At 32.6% G+C, this 21205-nt stretch overlaps 1 protein-coding gene across 1 annotated transcript; it reads left to right on the forward strand.

Moving 5' to 3' along the window:
- Positions 1-12175: 12175 nt before the first annotated feature.
- Positions 12176-20622, forward strand: LOC127720911 (uncharacterized). Its single transcript, XM_052227649.1, has 4 exons — positions 12176-12481; positions 13966-15192; positions 20161-20292; positions 20615-20622. The coding sequence occupies exons 2-4, from the start codon at positions 14079-14081 to the stop codon at positions 20620-20622; spliced, it is 1254 nt and encodes a 417-aa protein (XP_052083609.1). The 5' UTR covers positions 12176-12481; positions 13966-14078.
- The last annotated feature ends 583 nt before the right edge of the window (positions 20623-21205 follow it).

A 21205-nucleotide genomic window follows, 5' to 3' on the forward strand; every position in this document is an offset into this window, starting at 1 on the left:
CCAGACTTGTCTCTGGTTTAAACGGTGGCTCTTCTAATTGACCTTTTAGTTTTTATGTGTGTTTGTTATGTGTTATTATAAATGCAATTTCTTGTTTTCATCGTTTTCTGTTAATTAAGGTTTAGAAATATGGGCACAAGAACTATCATCCGGACGAGTGACGTCTGTCTTTCTTTTTCTTTTTATTATTTTGGTTGTCCGAGAGTTTAAGTTCGCACTTAGTTGTACAGAACAGAGAATATACTGGAAAAATGGTTATGCAATCTGTGTTTCTAAGAACGCTTGTATGACCTTGTATCTGCATAATTAAGAATCCTACGGGTCTATAGATGAATTTATTTCAAGGTCAAGTTTTGCTCTTTTTTATATACACTCTTTTGTTAATGGTAGTTTAATGGAGGATGGCATATGATAAAAAATAATATGGCCATTTTATTTCAAACTAAGGTTGATTTTATAGATAAATGAAAAGGATAATACAATCATGACACGTTAGTTCAGAAATGTTAATTGAAGTACATGTGAACCAGTCCAGAAATGTCAATTGAAGTTACATGTGAACCAGTTCAGAAATGTCAATTGAAGTTACATGTGAACCAGTTCAGAAATGTCAATTGAAGTTACATGTGAACCAATGCCTTACCAAAAGAGATGTTCACCCATGTATTAGGCAAATCTTCTTTTTTTAGGGGTTGGCAGGTACAATTGTTAGTTCATATAGTTTGTATGGTTTTGCATTGAAAGAGATTAAAGTTTTATGCACATCCGAAGGATATTCTTTTATATACGAATTATATATTAATTTTGAGAGATTCCAGAGGGGGATTAGTTTTATCATACTTTTTCCTTTTTGACTAATCATTGCAGAGCTTGTTGATTGTTTGATCAATTTCTTCCGTGTGGTTTAGTGTTGAATATACATGCAATATTTGTCACTGGACATTAAAGTAAAAAATAATGACTAGTCAATTTTCTAGTCATGATTTTGTCTATCCTTCTTCTGTTTGAGATGTTTTGATTTTAATTTCCAACTTTTATATCAGGTCGTGTTAAGAATTAGAGAATGGTCATGTGCCGATTTTATATTGCAACCACTTGTTGTATTACAGTTTAACTCTCATTTCAGGTACTTGTAGTGTTTATGGTAGCTATAATGTTGACACATTGTTGGCTGATTATCAATACCAATTGGTTATATTTTTTTTATTGCAAGAAATAGTATTTGAAAAACAAAACAGTATACTCAGCAATATCAAAGAGTGCACCACCTCCATTTATTTCTTTGGTGTAAACATTTGTTTCGTAATTTGACATTTTGTAAAGTCATTGGAATCAGTCAAAATTTTCTCCAAATATTTCTTTGGTCATATCAATACTAAATTGTGTGAAAATAAAAAATTTATTCATTTTAATTTTTTGCATAAAAAAAAGCACCTTTTTTGAACTCTCAAAGATAGCAATGTTGACAAATTTGTGAAAACTAAGATTGCGTGTTTCTTTCCATCTATTAAAAAAGAAAATTACTTTGAAATTTGGTTTCTCAAATGAACACTTTTCAAACGAACATTTTGAAATTACCTTATTTCAGACTTTTAATTTCGGCTTTTTTGGATGAAATCAAAATTTTGCCACTTAAATGAAAGTTGGTTTTGTAAGCCGCGGATTATTTCAATGGTTATGCTTGAAATATACTGTATTTCTACAAACATTCAGCAAAACACGAAATTGTGTAACTACAGTACATGAGAAGTGGTGCGTTTTTGAGGGGCAAGGTATATATTGTATATCATTATAGATTATTGTTGGTCATCTCAACGAGATTGATTTTCTCGCTTTAGCCGGCACGGCGAAAGTGAGAAAAGCAATCGAGTTGAGATGACCAATGCTAATCTTTTTATCGCTATTTTACCTATGGCGACGTTGTTAACTTCATTGACAACCGCACGTGTGCCCTTAGTTTCTAGTTTAATTTTAATTTTTCATATCACTCTACTGTGCTGAGAATGGAAATTATCAGTCAGTAAGATCAAAAGAAAATTTCGTAAAATAGCGATATCATGAAATATAAGCTACAAATATAAAGCTATAAGAAAAATCCCGTCACCTAATATTATTAAGATATGATAAAAAAATTCAAACATTAACTATGGTAAACCCTTTTCAAGTTATGTAAAATTAATAAAGTACTAAACCATGAATAAGACAATGATAAAAAAAATTTTAAGTATATCCTAGCTAAGATACCCATTGTATGTTCGAAAGTTACCGTATTTATTCATTTTTTGGAGGGCGTAAGCAACTGGAAATCCTTTCGAAGGAAAACATGTTTTAAACATATAGTTTGAACTATACGTTCAAATACGTTGAACCTTGAGCACTTTACATATTCTAAGTTTGTAAGAGAATGACAATATGTTTCCCCGTGCTAATTACTCGCTCTTACAAAATCATTAAACTTTTATACCGATATCATTCCGGTACTTGTTCAAATACTCGCATGTACTCGAAAAACTCAACCTTGCCACTCCTACTTATAATAATAATACTATATTTCTGTAAGCAAACATAACTTATTGCATTTACACAATATAAATATTCAATAGACTATATACAAAATAATATAACATGTATAATAATAGTATAAAATATATCAAATAACTGAAGCAAAGTTAGATTTTCCAACATACAAGCTTAATAAACAAATTCTCGATTAATTTTACAAACACAATGCTTTTTGTGCAGAGAATTAGTATTTTCCGAGATTGTTAACCTCATTGATATTTCTCACAGATAAAATTTCCATTAATTTAAATGTCGATGGTTTTTTTAAGTAATAACTCTCGATATATTTACCTCTCAATATGTTATATTCTTCACATTATAAAGTAAAATGATACTCATCTCCAATATCATTTTTCTTGCATATATTACTCAGCTGATCATTTTTTGCAATACGAAAATATTCGGCTCTTTTTACATTCAAGTTATGAGGATCAATTTTATATTTAGCAAAAATATATATATACAAACTGCTAAAAGGCCGATGAAGAAAAAATTGCATAGTGTGGCATCAAGTAGAGATACATGTACATTTCGGTAAATTTTCAAAAAAATTTAAACCTTCAGATATATTATTATCTATGACTCTCGAAATCACTTAAACCATATTAACATAATATATCTCGTACTTTACGTTTGGCTTCACATAATTTTATTTAACCATATCATCATATACATTATTTGAAAATATATTAAGTTTATATGTAACACATTCTGAGTTGAACACTCATTCACAGTATCTAGAATCTCTTTTGTAGATCAATAATTCTTTCGCTTAAAAGAACATATCGCATGCGAACATATACAGACATAAACTTAACATTACTACTTCATATAGTTCAATTCTTTGTTTCATCATTTGCGTAGATATAATATAACTAGAGGCTCCAAAGAGCCTGTGTTGCCCACCTAGGTTTATGGGCATCTTCAGCAATAGACACTCTCTTACATTATAGACTATTTACAGTTTTTTCCATCTTCTTTAGTTTCTGCCCAAAAGACAAATAAAATGCTCCTCTGGGCGCAACTCGATACGACATCAGAGGTCGAACCCTGAACAGTTGGGGCTATACGAACAATATATTCAAACTTGATAGGGCTCTGGATTTGGATTGTGATTAAATTTTTGACACAGAATATGTTTTTGACAAAGAATGAATGTGGTCAGACAGCTGAAAATTTTGAAATTCCTATTGTGTTATGGGTCCTTGTGCTAATATTTCATAAAGATCCATGTACTAATCTCAAGTTATCGTCTGCAGACAAAAATGTCTTCGGACGACAAATGTCTATAACAGGCTATGACCCAAAAAAATAAATTCCAACTTTCTTATTGAGGTATGGAACTTTGTGATAAAATTATAGAGATTCATACATTTATACTCAAGTTATTGTTTGTGAACCAAGTTATTATCTGCGAACCAGAATAATGCTTGTTTTGGTCCTTAATTACATAACAGCTGTGACGATAACCCCCAAATTGAATCCAAACATTCCTATTGTGGTATTAAACCTTGTTCTAGAATTTCATAGAGATCCATTCACTTATACTCAAATTATTGTCTCCGAACCAAAATGTCTTCAGACTACAAATGTCTTCGGACGACGACGCAGACATCGCCATAACATAATACGAACGCAAAAATTTTGCGATCGTATGAAAAGGGTAAAAAAAAATCATCGTTTAAGGTCAATCACTACCATAAAGAGTCTACTAACGATTTCGGCAATTTCGATTTATTTGTAGATGTTGTCTTGCTGATTAGGTTTGCTATATAAAGTGTCTATCTGTCTTTTATATATAGTTTTCAAGATGATAGGCAAAACTAAAAAAAAAAATGTAGATCTCATCTTGCTGATCATTTTGATATTTTAAGTGTCTATAGATCGATTAAAGTGTTCAAAATGATAGGCAACAACATTACTGATTGGTAAAAATATTTATTAAAGAGCAATAACTCCAATATAGAGTCGACTGACGATTCGGTTGAATGCTTATTTGTAGATCTGATCTTGCTGATTATTTTGGCTTCTGAACGTTTCCATCTTTATTTTATAGTTTTTTTAGATAATTAGCCAAAAATTGGTATAAAAGGGTCATTAAAGGGAAAAAAACTCCAATAAGAAGTCGTCTGACTATTTCGAAATACAGACTTATTTGAAGATATAGTCTTGCATACTTGTCACATTTCCTCTATTTTTACCGGTTTTCAAGATAATAAAAAACATATGCACTTTACCACTATGTTCTTTTTTCAGCTTTGTCAGTCCTGTTGGTTGGCAAGCGGGGTCATCGGACATATCACAATTATGATTATGGCCAAGTTTAGTTAAATTTGACCGAGTAGTTTCAGACGAGAAGAGGCAACGTCGACAGACGACGACTACAAACGGAAATCGATGGACGACGGACGCCAAGTGATGAGAAAAGCTAACTTGACCCTTTGGGCCAGATGACCTAAAACAGAGATAATGAGTCCCCTATCATTAATTCCTTAATACAGATTAAAACTTAAAACGAAATCTGAAAACTCATCATTGTAATTTATACACATGTATTCAATTCAGAATACATATATTTGATTATACTCATGAGGTTAGTTGTTTCACACTTAAGATTTTTTTTGTCATAAAATATAATGAGATACACTGTTAAAAGCTTCGACACAATCAATAAAACAGCAATATATATATACATATATACACGTATAATTATGTTTTCTTTACGGAAGTATTCAGCTACGACGGATTGAAGAGCAAAGATAGCGTCCCTTATACAAAGGAAGGCGAACCGGAAGCACGAGGTTGATAAAGTGTTTTATGTTTTAATAGGACTGGGTCGATAAGTTTTATAGATTTTGAAAAGACATTGTAAGAATGATAAAGAAAAAAAAATTCAAAATTTTATTTATCATTCATACAATGTCTTTTCAAAATCTATAAAACTTATCTGTAATTATCTTCAAAATTAGTACATTTTAACATTATTTATACAGTCCTATAAAGCTTATAATCATCAACACTTAAAAAAAAACAGAAAATGTTCAATTAAATCTGTAAATCCAATTATAATTGTGTGAGACATTTACCAGATGCTCTTATCTATCAACGGGTGAAAAATTGTCATGTTAGTGTAATCAAATTTTATATATATATAATTAACCATTTCTGTTCAAAGAGAAATAACTCAATCACATTAAAGATCCTTTTGGATATTAAAAAGGGCGATAACTCAACAAGGAGAAAAGCTAATTGTCAAAGCGTTTTCATGTTATTGAGGAGACACTGTTTGGCAGCCGCCGCCCGCCCGCCCGCCCGATCGCCCGCCCGCCCGCCGTACATCCCCAAATCAATAACCGATATTTCCTTCGAAAATCTGTTAAAAAAGCTCTTCTGACGGACGAAATTTATAACGTGTTATTTTCGTTTACTAGCACTAGGTCGATGCCACTGCTGATGGACTTTTTGTCTCCGATGATATTATCAACCCAGTAGTCCTTACTTCGTTACTGATTTATAACATACTTTTACTCTTTTCTCAATTCCCTGATCATAAATGAAGAAATTAAAAAACTAAGAATTACAACTCCCTCTGGCAAACCTGACCTTAGATGAATTTATCTACTACTTTTAAGTTCCTTTTTATCATAGCTCTCTCCCTATTTATATATATGCATATACTCGGAAACGGTTTCTTTAATTGGATTAAATGTAATATTCGTAATTTTCGCTCAATACGTTTCTACTTATTTTACATCTCTTGCATTTAATTATTGGGGTTTGAGCGTCCTTGACGAAGGTTAACCCAGAAAATCGTTATGGACGCACGAAGTTCGTATTGTGTAATTTTCTTTTAGAACCATATTATGGATCAAACATCATTGTGCATCAATCAAGAAACTGTTTCCCTCACACCATTTCACCATTCATCATAACCACAAATTTGTTTTTCTTTTTGGAATCTTTCAAAATGCCTGATTACAATCATGACGTATAATTTTGTGGTTATGAATAAATCTTTGATAGCATCTGTTTGATTGATTCACTAATGTTCTTCGCTTGATGGGATTTACAGCTTAAAATAACGAATCGACATTTGTCTAATGTTTAACTTTTGAATTTTTGTGTCAATGTGTTGCTGTCTGATTGACGAATACCCCAATCTTTTTTTTTATCCATATCAACTTAAAATTTACAGTGCTTTATCATTTTAGCTATCTATCTCTCCGTTCCGTTCATTCATCAGAGTGAACACTTTTAAAAGTATCTAATCTCGCTTCGTGGAGTATCTTGATATCTTTTTCTATTGGAACAATGTTCTCCAGATTATCTTCGCCTGAATCATCACATACCTGCAATAAGAAATTCGAACGTGTAAAATATTTCAGGCATACAGCTGCATGTTATATTTTCGATAAAGTTCACACATCATCTATATAGACCAGGTCGCAACCCATAAAATCACCCATAACCTTCCTTTAATGGTTTAAGCACTTTTAGCACAATTAAATAGCAATTCATAGACTATTTTCAAGTCATTGTTTTGAAACCAGAAAATCCTAGTTTTTACCCCTGTTCGGCCCCTAATTCATAAACAGTTTTGGCAGTGACCCCAAAAATCAATCACAACCTTCCTTTTAAAGTATGAAACCTTGCGGTAAAATTTCATCGAGATCCATACTCTTATTCACAAGTTATTGTTCAGAAATAAGAAAAATGCTTGCTTTTGGACCCAAATACTAACCAGCTACGACAATAAACCCCCAAAGTCAATCCCAACCTTCCAATTGTTGTATGCATTCTTGTGCTAAAATTTCATAGAGATCCATACACATATGCTAGTGATTGTATGCTAACCAGAGACATGCTTGCTTTTGTCCCTTTTTTGGCCCCTAATTACTTACCAGCATCAACAATAACAACCAAAAATCCATCCCGAGCCACTTATACTCAAGTAAATGTTTGTGGACCAAGTAATTAATTGTCTGCGGACCAAACTGCCTTCGGACGACGACGCAGACATCGGCATGACATAATACGGACGCAAAAATTCTGCGGTCGTATAAATATAAAGCAATATTCATTATTTATATTGATCATATTCGTCATTCGTATGAAAACAATTCAAACGACCATCTTTGTACATCTAGCTTTCAAATTTGGTGTTTTCCAACTTTCGGCAAAATTCAAAGAACGTAAGAGAGCAGCCAAATCAGCTGATGAAGTGTTTGTTTTTGAAAACTATGAGCACTCGGGTTATTATCTTGTATTGATTTTAATATAGCTGTGTTTTAATCGAATGTTGATATTACAAAATGTATTACAACTACTGTCACAGTGAATTTAACCTCACGTCTTTTTATTTATAAAGTTTTAATATATCAACTGAAGGTAGATCTATTATTTTGTTTTATTACAGACGATGTTTTTATCATTAATTACAAAATACCTGCTGAAACCTGCTCTGCTCCATATTTCCAATAGGATACGGTACAGTCATTTGCATTTGATTAGTTCGTTGGCCAATACCACACTCACTGTTAGATTGTTCATCCGACCTGAAATGCAGTGAAGTAATGTGAACATTGACTCAAGTGAAATGCAGAATATGTCGTTTAAACATGATCATTACTTTTAAGCGTACATAACATATACTGCATATGGGTTGTCTTGGTATCGTGCTAGCCTAAAGTGATGTAGGGCGTGGATTCGATCATCGGTTAAGACAAACCTAATTTAACATTTACTGCTTCTCAACCTAACATGCGACATTAATTAAGCAGTAAAAGTTATGGGTGGGTCGGTTCGTATTCAAAATAATAGGCCAAGTAAGGATGCATGTCTTTTTGTGGAGTGTTACCATTTGAGCTTTATATATATTTATTAAAAAAAACATGAAAACTACTCGTACTTGTTTCACAAAGAAGAATCAAAGGGGGAAATATATATATTTTATATTTGATAAGAAAATATGTTAGTTCTGTTTTCAGCGCAGAAAATGCTACAAGTCAGTTCTCTTTTGGTTGTCTTAGAGTTGATTGATTTTTCACATTTTAATCCACCATTGTTTTATCTATTAGTTTTTGCTAATTTGTTATTTTTCATAACATTTTGCTGAATTTATCTTTGTTTCGAATAAAGAAAGACTTAGCATGCGTATAGTTTTATCCTGTCCAGTAAAACAGTGAAAATTTCACATGGAATTTCATTGCATATAAGATAGTTAACATCACTGGAAGTTAACCAATTAAATTTTAACCCCTTTTTGTCCTGTGTACAAGCTTTAGTAACCATATCACTTCAAGTTTCCAAAATATTTTATAGAAACTCCAAATAAAAAAACTAGAGGCTCTCAAGAGCCTGTGTCGCTCACCTGTATTTACTGATGATTGGGAAATTGGTAAAATAAGGTTAAAATCATAATTAATAGTATTAGATATTAGATATTATAATGATATCTAAGATAATAACAAAAAACTGCAGCAACGGGTTGTCGGTTTCGTCTAAAAATTTCAGGGCAGATAAATTTAAATCTGATGAACATTTTTGCTACCTGTCAGATTTGCTCTAAATGCTTTAGTTTCAGAGATATAAACCAAAAACTGCATTTTACCCCTATGTTCTATTTTTAACCAAGTTGGCCATGATGGTTGGAAGGCGGGGTCATCGGACAAATTTTTTAAACTAGATACCCTAATAATGATTATGGCCAAGTATGGTTAAATTTGTCTCAGTAGTTTCAGAAAAGAAGATTTTTGTAAAAGATTACAAAAATTTACGAAAAATTGTTAAAAATTGACTTTTAAGGGCAATAACTCCTAAAGGGGTCGACTGACAATTTTGCTCATGACAACTTATTTGTAGATCATACTTTGCTGAACATTATTGCTGTTTACAGTTTATCTCTATCTATAATAATATTCAAGATAATAACCAAAAACTGCAAAATTTTCTTTAAATTACCAATTCAGGGGCAGCAACCGAACAACAGGTTGTCAGATTTGTCTGAAAATTTCAGGGCAGATTGATCTTGACCTGATAATCAGTTTTACCTTGTCAGATTTACTCTAAATGCTTTGGTTTCAGAGATATAAGCCAAAATCTACATTTTACCCCTATGTCATATTTTTAGCCATGGCGGCCATCTTGGTTAGTTGGCGGGGTCATCGGACACATTTTTTAAGTTTGGTTAAATTTGGCCCAGTGGTTTCAGAGGAGAAGATTTATGTAAAAAGCTAACGAGGACGGACGACGACGACGCCAAGTGATGAGAAAAGCTCACTTGGCCCTTTGGGCCAGGTGAGCTAAACAAAAGTGCTTCTAATCCCCCAAGGTATATGTTTATGACTTAGAAATGTTGACCTGCAATGAAATGCAGGGTTAATTTCCAGCAACTGTCAAATTCAAGGAAAATTTGTTTTCGACCCTTTTCGTATGGAACAGGCTGTGACTACCATTTTTTGGTAGTATTACACCTTGTTACACCGTTGCGTTGTTAATGATTCCCACTTCTTACAACGAAATTTAACATACGAAAAGGCAACCATGCAATTCTTTTAACTATTTAAATCTACTACTTCGTTCAGTTCTAAAGAAGTCATGATCAACACGGAACGTAATGTCAAAATCAGCAAAAAACAATATAAACTAGAATTAGGTGTGCTTTAACGGTTGATGCCAAAACCAACATGCAAATTCAATGTGCCCTGTATTTTATGTTTCATAACAATATGTTAAAGTCTAACAATATTTCATCAAATGGTACTATCATTTTTAATTGAAAACAAAAATATCAAAAGGTTAAGTTAACTAAGGGGAATAACTCATTAAAAAAGCAAATCAATTGTTTAATTGTTTAAGGTAAGGGAAATAACTCTTGATCTGTAAATTTCAAAATCGAACTTGACATTTAGTTTATGATACAGGTTAATGTGTCCATATATAAGAAGTAGTATTTTAGCTTTAATCCATTTTTTTAATATAAATTTATGGCTACTTAGGGGCATAACTCTTGAACTATACTTGTCAAAATCATCAATACAATACTTGACCTGTATTCTATATTCCAAATCTAATTGTTGAAATTTCTAAAGCTTTGGTCAAGTGGTACTTTAATTATCATCTGGAAACCAAACAAATACCAATTTTGGAAGTAACTAAGTGCCTAATTCTTGAAGGCAAATGCCAAACCATCAAAATTAAACTTGGCCCGTATTTTATGATACATACCATTGTGTTTAAGTTTCAAAATATTTGGTAAAATGGTAATAACATTATCAAAGAAAACCCCAATTTAAAGTTCGTGTTCCTCAGTCTTTAGTTTTCCATATTGTGTATTGTGTAGTATTGTTTGTCGGTTGGTCTTTTTTTAGCCATTGCATTGTCGGATTGTTTTCGACTTATGTGTTCGAATGTCCCTCGGTATCTTTCGCCTCTCTTTTAAAGATAAAGAGCGTAATTCATGAACAGTAAATGACAAACACCATTAATGTCGAAATGGACATAGGCCTGGACTAATGGTCCAATACAATGCAATAATACAATGTGTTACAATTTCAACAGATTTCTTCAAGTGGTACTTTAAATATCATCGAGATATGTGACGAACGAACGGACACCCGGTATTCCTATGACCCCCTGAAGTCCCCAAAACCAATCATAAACACCCCTGCAAGGTTTTGCGCAGAGGGACAAGAATGAAGACCGAATTCGATGACAGAGTTGTCCCGTAAACTAATATTTTTAATATGTAAACTGTACACTTTTTAAATCTTTGACATGAAATCAAAAAGACAAAGAAAAATAGTCATTATACAAAAAATGTCCTTCGAATGAACAGACCAAACTAAAGTGAAAATTATTCAATTTTTACAATTTGAGTTAAAGTATTTTGAAGTTTAAATTTTTATTTTATTTCAAAAAAATTCTCCTTATGTAAGTTACATTATTTTTGGAATGTTAATTTTTGATAAAGAAGAATGACATACAACTTGAATATTTAGATTACGTAATTAAGCCGGATAACAAAGAGACATGTAAGTGCTAAATTATTTACTTTGGACAGAGACATATATACACATATGTGTATATATGTCTCTGCTTTGGATTATGTACCTTACATGTAAATGTGTATATATGTCTCTGATTAAGGCTTTTTGTTAAACAACCTTTTCCTATTACTCATGTGTGAAATTGTTAATAACACCTGTCACCCATGACTTGATTATTGACCAACCAGTGAAAATAGGTTGTGGTCAAGGGAGCGATACGAGGTACTTTTTGATTGGTGAAAACAGGAGAAAGTTAAGAAATCAGTGATCATGTGACCACGCCCGCATGGAAACAATTTAGGTTTTCAACGGTCACTTTGATTACTGATTTCCAATAATAAACATCTATATTTACTAGAACTTTCTCTTGTTTTACACCAGGTAAGTTGTTTTGTATTTTTGTTTTATTTAAATTAAAGAGTTTTAATTACTTTATATTTTTGGGTAAAGCAAACTAAAGTTAAAATTCATTTTATGATATTCACTTAAATTAATTGTATATATTTTGTATAGATTTTATTTCGTTTCCATTGTGATTAATTATTTTGTATTGGTTACGCTTAGGACGCGAAGCTTTTTATTTATGTAAACAATTGATAAATGTTTCAAGAATTTATTTAATACAAATCTATCCTATGTTTAGAAATATATAGTTGATTTTATAATAGTTATTTTCAAAAGTTTATTGAAAGTCCGGAAATATTTCATATTGTATCCGTATTGACTTTAAATATTATAATGTCCAGGGGAGATAATTTGTAATTTTTATTTGCCGGGAGAAATGTCTTTTGTTGATAAAAGCAATGATTATAGAGTTTTATCGAAAGCTAAATAACAAAGACATGAAACCTTATTTTCTACTTCATTATTCTGTAAGCTGTGTTTTTATATTTTGTATATAGATTGCATATTTAGTTCATAAATTAGGTTTTGGAAAGCGACACTTTTCCGCAGGATTTCAGTTTGTTTACAAAATTGTTTGAACATTTGAATTGACTTTAGAACTTATATCTAAGTTGAATTTTGTTAATTTATTGTATTACACACATACACGGAACTCGTGACAGAAGTACATGTTTGTTGCTTAGCAACATGAACATGGGTATATTCTTTATTTTAATATTTTGCAAAAGGAGTAAATACTGTTTAAGCATTATGCAAGGTTATTTTACATACCAATTTATTCATAAATAAATTGTATTTGGTATTAGATTTTATGTGATTAAATATTAAGATAGTATGACAAAGATTTTATTAATTTTAAAAGTTTATTGTTTCCATCAGTCAGAGATATAACTCTATAGGGTTATTACAGAAAATAACTTGCGTGTGTTATTACAGATACTTTCATGAGTTGTCTACTCTTTATTCCTTAAATTTTCTAAATCTGTAATAACATATGTTTGTTATTTGTAAAATTATTTCATTTATAGTGGCCTCTAGGGATCTCTTGAGACTTTGCGCAGAAACTAAATGCATAGCCTTGATAACTAATTTTTTAATTAAATTAATACATTTTTGATTAACCATGGTAAATCAATGAGACAAGGCTATTAAGGGATAAACTTAGCTGTGATAACAAGGCTCAGTTATTAAAGGAATTTAACTTATTATATAAGACACTTGGGAATTACTGAGAAACTTGCGCAGAACCTCATTACATGCTCTGGTCATTATTTCTTACAATAAATTAAAATACATTGTAATTAAGCATGATGTATGTCTGAGCAAATGCTTTGAAGTGATATAGAGAAGCTGTGATAACACCCTTTAGTTATTACAGGCATATTTTTACTGTAATAACATATAGGTGTACTATGCAAAATTGGCAAACTATGAACTGTTATATCTTTCAATAGTTAAGTATACATATAGACAAAAGTAATATCAATAGAACTTTTAAACATTTTAACTAAACTAATGATGTATATTGTCCCTTTGAAACATATAACATACATAAGTTATCACAGTTCTTTGATTTTTTAATCCACAATAACAAATGTATGTTATTTTTCTGTAATAACCCTATAGAGTTATATCCCTGACTGTCCATAGCAACAAATAATTATGCAAAACTTTTGAAATTAAGTATCCATTTAGGTTTAATTATGCATTAACCTGTACGTAAAGTTTTGTAAAGCTGTTTCACTTGATAAAATAGAGTTTGGGCAAGTTTTATTTAATTGATTAAAATTTGTATAGAGTTATGTCCCTTAATTTAGTTCAGTTGTGAAATTCTAAATTTATTATCAAGTGAGACTTGCTATTTTATTGTGTAAAATCTGTAGCACTTTTTTTACTGATTTCCAATAATAAACATCTATATTTACTAGAACTTTCTCTTGTTTTACACCAGGCGCTAAAAGTCATCAGATGCAGCAGAAAAGTCAGTACGACATTTGGTGGAGTGACTGAAAGATCCAAAGCTAGTCCCAAAACAAGAAAGAAAATAAAATCAGCAACATACAAATGCCAGCACCACTGAATAGCTACCTTCTCCGCAGTCAGGATACAATAAGACCAGAAGCAAGAGTGCATCAACAAGCAACTGAGACAACAGCTTCAACGTCAACAGCTTCAACTTCAACAGCCCCTACAACATCAACAGTACCTGTCCTATCAACAGATACCACAACAACAACATCAACAGTATCAACTGCATCAGCAGCATCAACAGTATCAACTGCATCAACAGCATCAACAGCATCAACACCATCAACACCTGCAGTAGTTCAAGTAATTAGAGAAGTAAGTGTTAACATGCCATCAGGAATCAACCTAAATAATTATGATGGAAAATCATCCGCAGCACAATGGTGGGGATATTTTATCCGTTGGACACTCATTCAAAAAATGTGCGAACAACAACAATGCAATTCCTTTCCATTCTTTATGGCAGATGGTATACCAAAACAATGGTTTGCTACACTTTCAGAAACTGTTCAAAATTCATTACAACTATTAAAGGATGAATTTTTTAAACGTTTTGAAAAATCCCAAGGACTTTTTGATGTAAATATACTTCAGTTAAAACAAGGTTTAAACGAACGAGTTGATGAGTTTATGGCAAGATTACAGGGAAAAACTATAGGACAGGACATTCCTGACAACATTAAGATAGGTATTGCCATACAAGGTTTCAGAGGGGAGATAGGGAAAACAGTGCATAACACTTTCCCAAAGCCAACTACATTGGAACAATTAAGGGCAATCGCAGAAAATGCAGAAAAATCTGAACAACTTGTTCCAGCATCGTCCATCACTGCTGATACAATAGCAGCAATACTGGAAGCCAAGATGCAGGAACCATTGGAGGAGATAAGAAGATTGCATACATTGATTAACATGGCAAGACCAAACCAGCCTCAACAGAACAAAAACAGGTACAACAAACCAAGACAGAACTACAGACAAGGAACTGGTAACCAACAACAACATGCTTTTTTACCCCAACAACAATACATTCCACAACAGCCAGTGTATAATGGACAACAGTACAACCAACCAATGCCAGCAGCAGTACAAAATCCATATCACCAGCAGCAACAACAACAACAAGATGATAAATCATGTCAAAATTGTGGTATGTTTTGTGGTTCTAATTGCCCAGCAAGAAATAAAGAATGTTATAATTGTCATAACATAGGGCATTATGGTCGTAAATGCAGAAGTTCTCAAAAATCTGGTCAAAACCCCCCTTCTCACTGCTAGCGATTCGCGCCTGTCCCTAGACATTTGTCAAAGGATAGGCACAGAAGTAGAAATTCTTTTGCAGAGGTAAATTTGGTATTGCCTATGCAGAAAAATACTTCAATTATTGATATCAATGGCAGAAAAACATATGCATTGATTGATACTGGTGCAGAAATTACTTGCTGTAGCTTTGATTTTTGTCGAGCCTTCGACTGTTGTCGAAAAAGCGAGACATAGCGATCCTACATTCCGTCGGCGTTGTCGTCGGCGGCGTCCACAAATATTCACTCTGTGGTTAAAGTTTTTGAAATTTTAATAACTTTCTTAAACTATCCTGGATTTCTACCAAACTTGGACAGAAGCTTGTTTATGATCATAAGATAATATTCAAAAGTAAATTTTGTAAAAAAAAAATTCCATTTTTTCCGTATTTTACTTATAAATGGACTTAGTTTTTCTGCCAGGAAACATTACATTCACTCTGTGGTTAAAGTTTTTGAAATTTTAATAACTTTCTTAAACTATCCTGGATTTCTACCAAACTTGGAAAGAAGCTTGTTTATGATCATAAGATAGTATCCAGAAGTAAATTTTGTAAAAAAAAAAATCCATTTTTTCCGTATTTTACTTATAAATGGACTTAGTTTTTCTGCCAGTTAACATTACATTCACTCTGTGGTTAAAGTTTTTAAAATTTTAACAACTTTCTTAAACTATCCTGGATTTGTACCAAACTTGGACAGAAGCTTGTTTATGATTAAAAGCTAGTATCCAGAAGTAAATTTTGTAAAAAAAAAATTCCATTTTTTCCGTATTTTACTTATAAATGGACTTAGTTTTTCTGCCAGTTAACATTTCATTCACTCTGTGGTTACAGTTTTTAAAATTTTAACAACTTTCTTAAACTATCCTGGATTTGTACCAAACTTAGACAGAAGCTTGTTTATGATTAAAAGCTAGTATCTAGAAGGAAATTTTGTTCCATTTTTTCCGTATTTTACTTATAAATGGACTTAGTTTTTCTTCCAGTTAACATTACATACAGTCTGCCGTTTAAGTTTTTAAAACATTTATTAGATTCATAAACTATCCTGGATTTTTACCAAACTTGGACAGAAGCTACTTACAATCAAAAGATAGTAAAGAGAGGAATATTTTTATTAATGTTTTTCCTCATTTTTGCTGAGCCTGTGATTAACAGCAAAAAGAAGGCGAGACACTGGGTTCCGCGGAACCCTTACGAATTTTTATAGCAAGTTGGCCCTTTCTGATAAACTTTCGCAATCAGATATTTCATCAATTAAAGGTGTAAGTGTACATAGGTTACAAGTGCTAGGAAAAGTTAATCTACCAATTTCATTTAAAGGTGCTGTTTTTAGTTATCATGTTTATGTTATAGATGGGCTACATCATTCTTTTATAGTTGGTTGGGATTTTTTACATGCAAACAAGATTAATATTGATTTTTCTAAAAGTGTTTTACAGGTACCAGATAAAGAAAATGCAGATATTCCTAAAGTATGTATGATACAGACTATTAGTACTGGCCTTGCTAGAACGTATTACCCTGTCACTATTTCTCCATTTTGTGAAATGAATGTTGGTGTCAAAATTTCAAAGAGAAATTCAGGAGAAATAGTTCTTTTAGAACCAGTAAGTAATTTAGTGGATTCCAATCTTACGAGTGCTAAATGTTTGGTCAAAATTATTAAGAAAAGAGCGGTCATAAGATTGATGAATCCTACAAATCAAGAAATACACATTCCCGCAACAAAAGTGCTAGCTTCTGTTTCAGACATTGATTCAAATTTTATTAATGATTTAGATAATAACATGCCATCTGTAGCTAGTTTACAGCAAACTAAGGAAGTCAAGGAGCCTATAAATTTTGATTTCAGCACTTCTGATTTAAGTTCTGAACAGAGACAGAAAATGTAGACATTTCTTGATTCCTATAGAGATATTTTTGCAACTAATTTATCAGAATTAGGTTTTACTAATGGGTACAAGCACAGAATTGAAACTTTTAGGGATGCCAGACCAGTCAAAATGGGATTCTATAATCAGTCTCCTCATATGCATAAAGAAACTGAAAGACATTTGGTAGAAATGAAGAAAAACAACATCATCAAAGAATCAACCAGTGAGTATCATTCACCTGTTATATTAGTGAAAAAGAAAACTGCACCGGGTCAGCCTCAGCAGTACACATTTTGTGTGGACTTAAGAAAATTGAATCTCCAGACAAAAAATTCATCATTTCCAATTCGTCATCTCAAAAACGTATTTGACACAATTGGTGAAGTGCAGCCTCAAATTCTAAGTTGTCTCGACCTTCACAGTGGTTTTTGGCAAGTCGAGATGGACGAGGAAACCAGACATAATCAGCTTTTATTACTCGCAATGGTGTCTATGAATTTCTCAGAATGCCTTTTGGTCTTAAAAATGCTCCTATTAGTTTTCAACAGCTCATGTCAAATGTTTTACGTGGTCTTAATTGGCAATTTGTTTTAGTTTATGTGGATGATATTTTGGTATTTAGTAGGAGTTTTGAAGAGCATCTTTCGCATCTAGAACAAGTTTTCACTCGTCTTCGTGATGCAAATCTCACATTGAAACCAAGCAAATGTGTGTAGCAGCAAAAGAGGTGAAATACTTAGGTCACATCATTTCAAAAGAAGGTATTAAGGTTGATCCTGAAAAGACAAAAGCTATTAGTACTTTTCCTGTCCCTACAAGACAAAAACAGGTTCGGTCATTTTTGGGAATGTGCAATTATTACCGACGCTTTGTTGATTCATATTCAAAAATTGCCACTCCTTTAAATGGGTTGTTAAAGAAGGAAAGAGAAAGAAGTTTTAAATGGAATAGGGAATGTCAGGTAGCTTTTGACAATTTAAAACAGGCTTTATTAACACCTCCTGTCCTGGCTTACCCTGACATGAATAAACCCTTTATGCTGACTTGTGATGCTTCAAACTCAGCTATTGGTTTTGGTCTAGGTCAATTAGACAGTCAGAGAAAAGAACGTGTCATTGCTTTTGGTGGTAAAAGTTTATCTAAAACTGAACAGGTTTGGAATACAACTGAAAAAGAGTGTTATGCAGTAGTTCAAGGTGTAAAAACATTTAACACTTATCTCGCTACTGGCAAATTCACTATATATACTGATCACAAAGCATTGACATATCTAATGAATCAGAAGGCAAATACAGGTAAACTTACAAGATGGGCAATGGATTTGCAGCATTACAACTTTGAGATTAAGTATAGGAAAGGTTGTAACAATCAAGTAGCTGATGCTCTCAGTAGACGCTCATATCCTAACAGCCTGACGATGAAAATGAAGTCGCAGCTGTAAAGGTATCTGAAGTGAATACTAGAACAGAAGCTAGTGGCAATGATAAGACTTCTGAGAGTATCCAAGTGGAATTTTTTTATGATGATTACACTATGGTTGCTCCATTAGATCCCATTATTGCCAGACCAGAATTGTCAAACCTGCCTGCTATTGCAAAGTTGCAACAAAATTGTCATGATTTTGGAAATATGTACAGATTTCTTACTCAGGGTATTCTTCCTGCAGACAATGATCAGAGTTCAAAAGTTCAAAAATCTGCTCAAGATTACTCCATCTGTAATAATGTTCTGTATAAGTGGTTTCAGAAGAGAGTCAGAGTTGACAATGGTGAAAAGTGGATCAAACAATTATGTCTCCCTCAAGCTCTAAGAGAGGATGCTCTTTTAAGTTACCATGACAGTTTTGTAGGTGGTGCACATCTTGGGATTGAACGTGTTTATCATGCTTTGAGTCTTAAGTACTTTTGGCCTAAAATGCACCAAAGTATTGAAAACTACATTCGATCATGTGATCGCTGTCAGAGATTTAAAAGAGATACAAAGGGTAAGAAACCACCTCTTAATCCTCTGCCAGTTGACACAACCTTTGAAAGATAGGATATGGATTTTCTGAAACTTAGTTATTCTTATGTGTTGTTACTAGTAGATTTTTTTTCAAAATGGAGTGAGGCCTTTCCTATGAAAACTCAAGAAGCTTCTGAGGTTGCAAAGGTTTTATTTCGTGAGATTATTAGTCGTTACGGTGCAATGAAGTGTCTAGTAACAGATCTTGGTCGAAATTTTGTATCGAATTTGGTGAATGCTTTGTGTGAAATGTTGAATATTACAAGGCATCATACAAGTTCATACCATCCACAGACAAATGGATTAGTGGAAAGGACCAATAGCACACTGATACAGGCAGTCAGAGTTTATAGTGATAAGGACCAGAACAATTGGCCAAATAAACTCCCTGGTATTTTAATGGCTTTTAGAAATTCTCCATCAACTCAATCAACAGAGTATTCTCCCTTCTCAATGGTGTTCGGCAAGGAGATGACCTTACCTTTTAATGCATCTGTTTTGCCAAAAGACAATCTGTCAAAAGATGCAAAACACCATTTAGAAGAAATAATTTCAAACCTCAAAATTACCCAAGATTTGGCTGCTGAAAATATTAATCTTAAACAAGCAAAAATGAAAGAACGATACGACAAAAATACCAAAATTCCTGAATTTAGGCTTAGAGATAAAGTTTTACTTAAAGAACATGTAGTTCCTGTCGGTCGTTCACCAAAATTAGTTGATAAATTTAATGGTCCTTATTACATAACTGACTGTGGGCCGAATTTTACATATAAATTAAGACGCTGTAGTGACCAAAAGGAACTTAAAGCTGTGGTCAATGCGAGCAATCTTAGGCAATATGTAGATCCCACTGACTTCCGTGATCCGTCACAAGCTCCAGAACGCCCAGTTCCAAATAATGCACCTGATGAGCAAAATAATCCACCTGCAGATAATGATCAAGTTGCAGAAAATGAGAGTTCAGATTCAGAAACTAACAGTGATAATGGAGATGAACCGAACAATGTTATTGATGATACGTTTCATGAGGTTGAGAAACTACTAAATAACAGGAATACAAGAGGTATACAATATTTTCTTGTAAAATGGAAAGATGGTTCCAAACCGACATGGGAACCAAAACAGAATATAGGAGAGGGCTTGATACAAGAATATTTTACAAGGAAAACTAGGAAAGGAAGGAGGAGAAAACGGAGGAAATATTTTACGAGGCCATAGGTGGAAACAAATTACTGTATAAATTTCACTGGAATAACACAGATAAAGCTTTAATGGTGAATAACTCACATTCAAATAATCTGGATTGTACTCCAGTTTCGAATCTGCGCAGTGGACCATTCTTTATTTATTTGACCCTTTGATTAACTTTTTTTTTCTAATTTCAGAAATTTGATAGGCAAATTATGATGTGAAGTCAAACCAAATAGAATGCATATGTGTTTTGTTGTCAGAAGTGCTAGAGTACGGCCGTGCTCATTCGACTAATCATCACTTTTTTTTTTATTTTAGCAACTGAGTGTCCTGAGAAACTAGAATCCATTCCAATATTATACTTATGTATGATGAAGTTAAGTGTTCAGTGAAATGTTACCGAGAGCCAGAGTGGAGGAGTTTAGAGCATATTAATGTTTAGTTTATTGCTTTTGTAGGATTTAGAACACAGATATATTAAACATTTATTTTTGTAGATTACATTATACCATGGAGATTGCAGAACATGCGCTTGCAAGAAGTGAGCATGTAATGAATTGTTCATTTTCATGTTTTATATTTGAATTTTATATTGTTCATTGTCTATTAATATGAAAATTTATTGGTACTTTGACTTTTCTGTTGCACTAGCACCTGGTTTTCTTGATTTTTCATTATTGGAAAACTGCATCAGTACTATTTTAGAAACACACATATTTTAGTGTGAAGTGTCAATATCCCTCCTCACATGCAAAATGACAATACTGATTAAATGCATATTTGCA

The sequence above is a fragment of the Mytilus californianus genome, unplaced genomic scaffold (assembly GCF_021869535.1).
Source record: "Mytilus californianus isolate M0D057914Y unplaced genomic scaffold, xbMytCali1.0.p SCAF_11, whole genome shotgun sequence".
Classification (NCBI taxonomy): Eukaryota; Metazoa; Mollusca; class Bivalvia; order Mytilida; family Mytilidae; genus Mytilus; species Mytilus californianus.

Excerpts from the sequence above, each read along its gene's own strand:
- LOC127720911 (XM_052227649.1), top strand. The coding sequence starts at position 14,079 with ATGCCAGCACCACTGAATAGCTACCTTCTCCGCAGTCAGGATACAATA. Across the intron at positions 15,193-20,160 it reads TAAATCATGTCAAAATTGTG|ATAATGATCAAGTTGCAGAA; the intron begins GTATGTTTTGTG and ends ATCCACCTGCAG.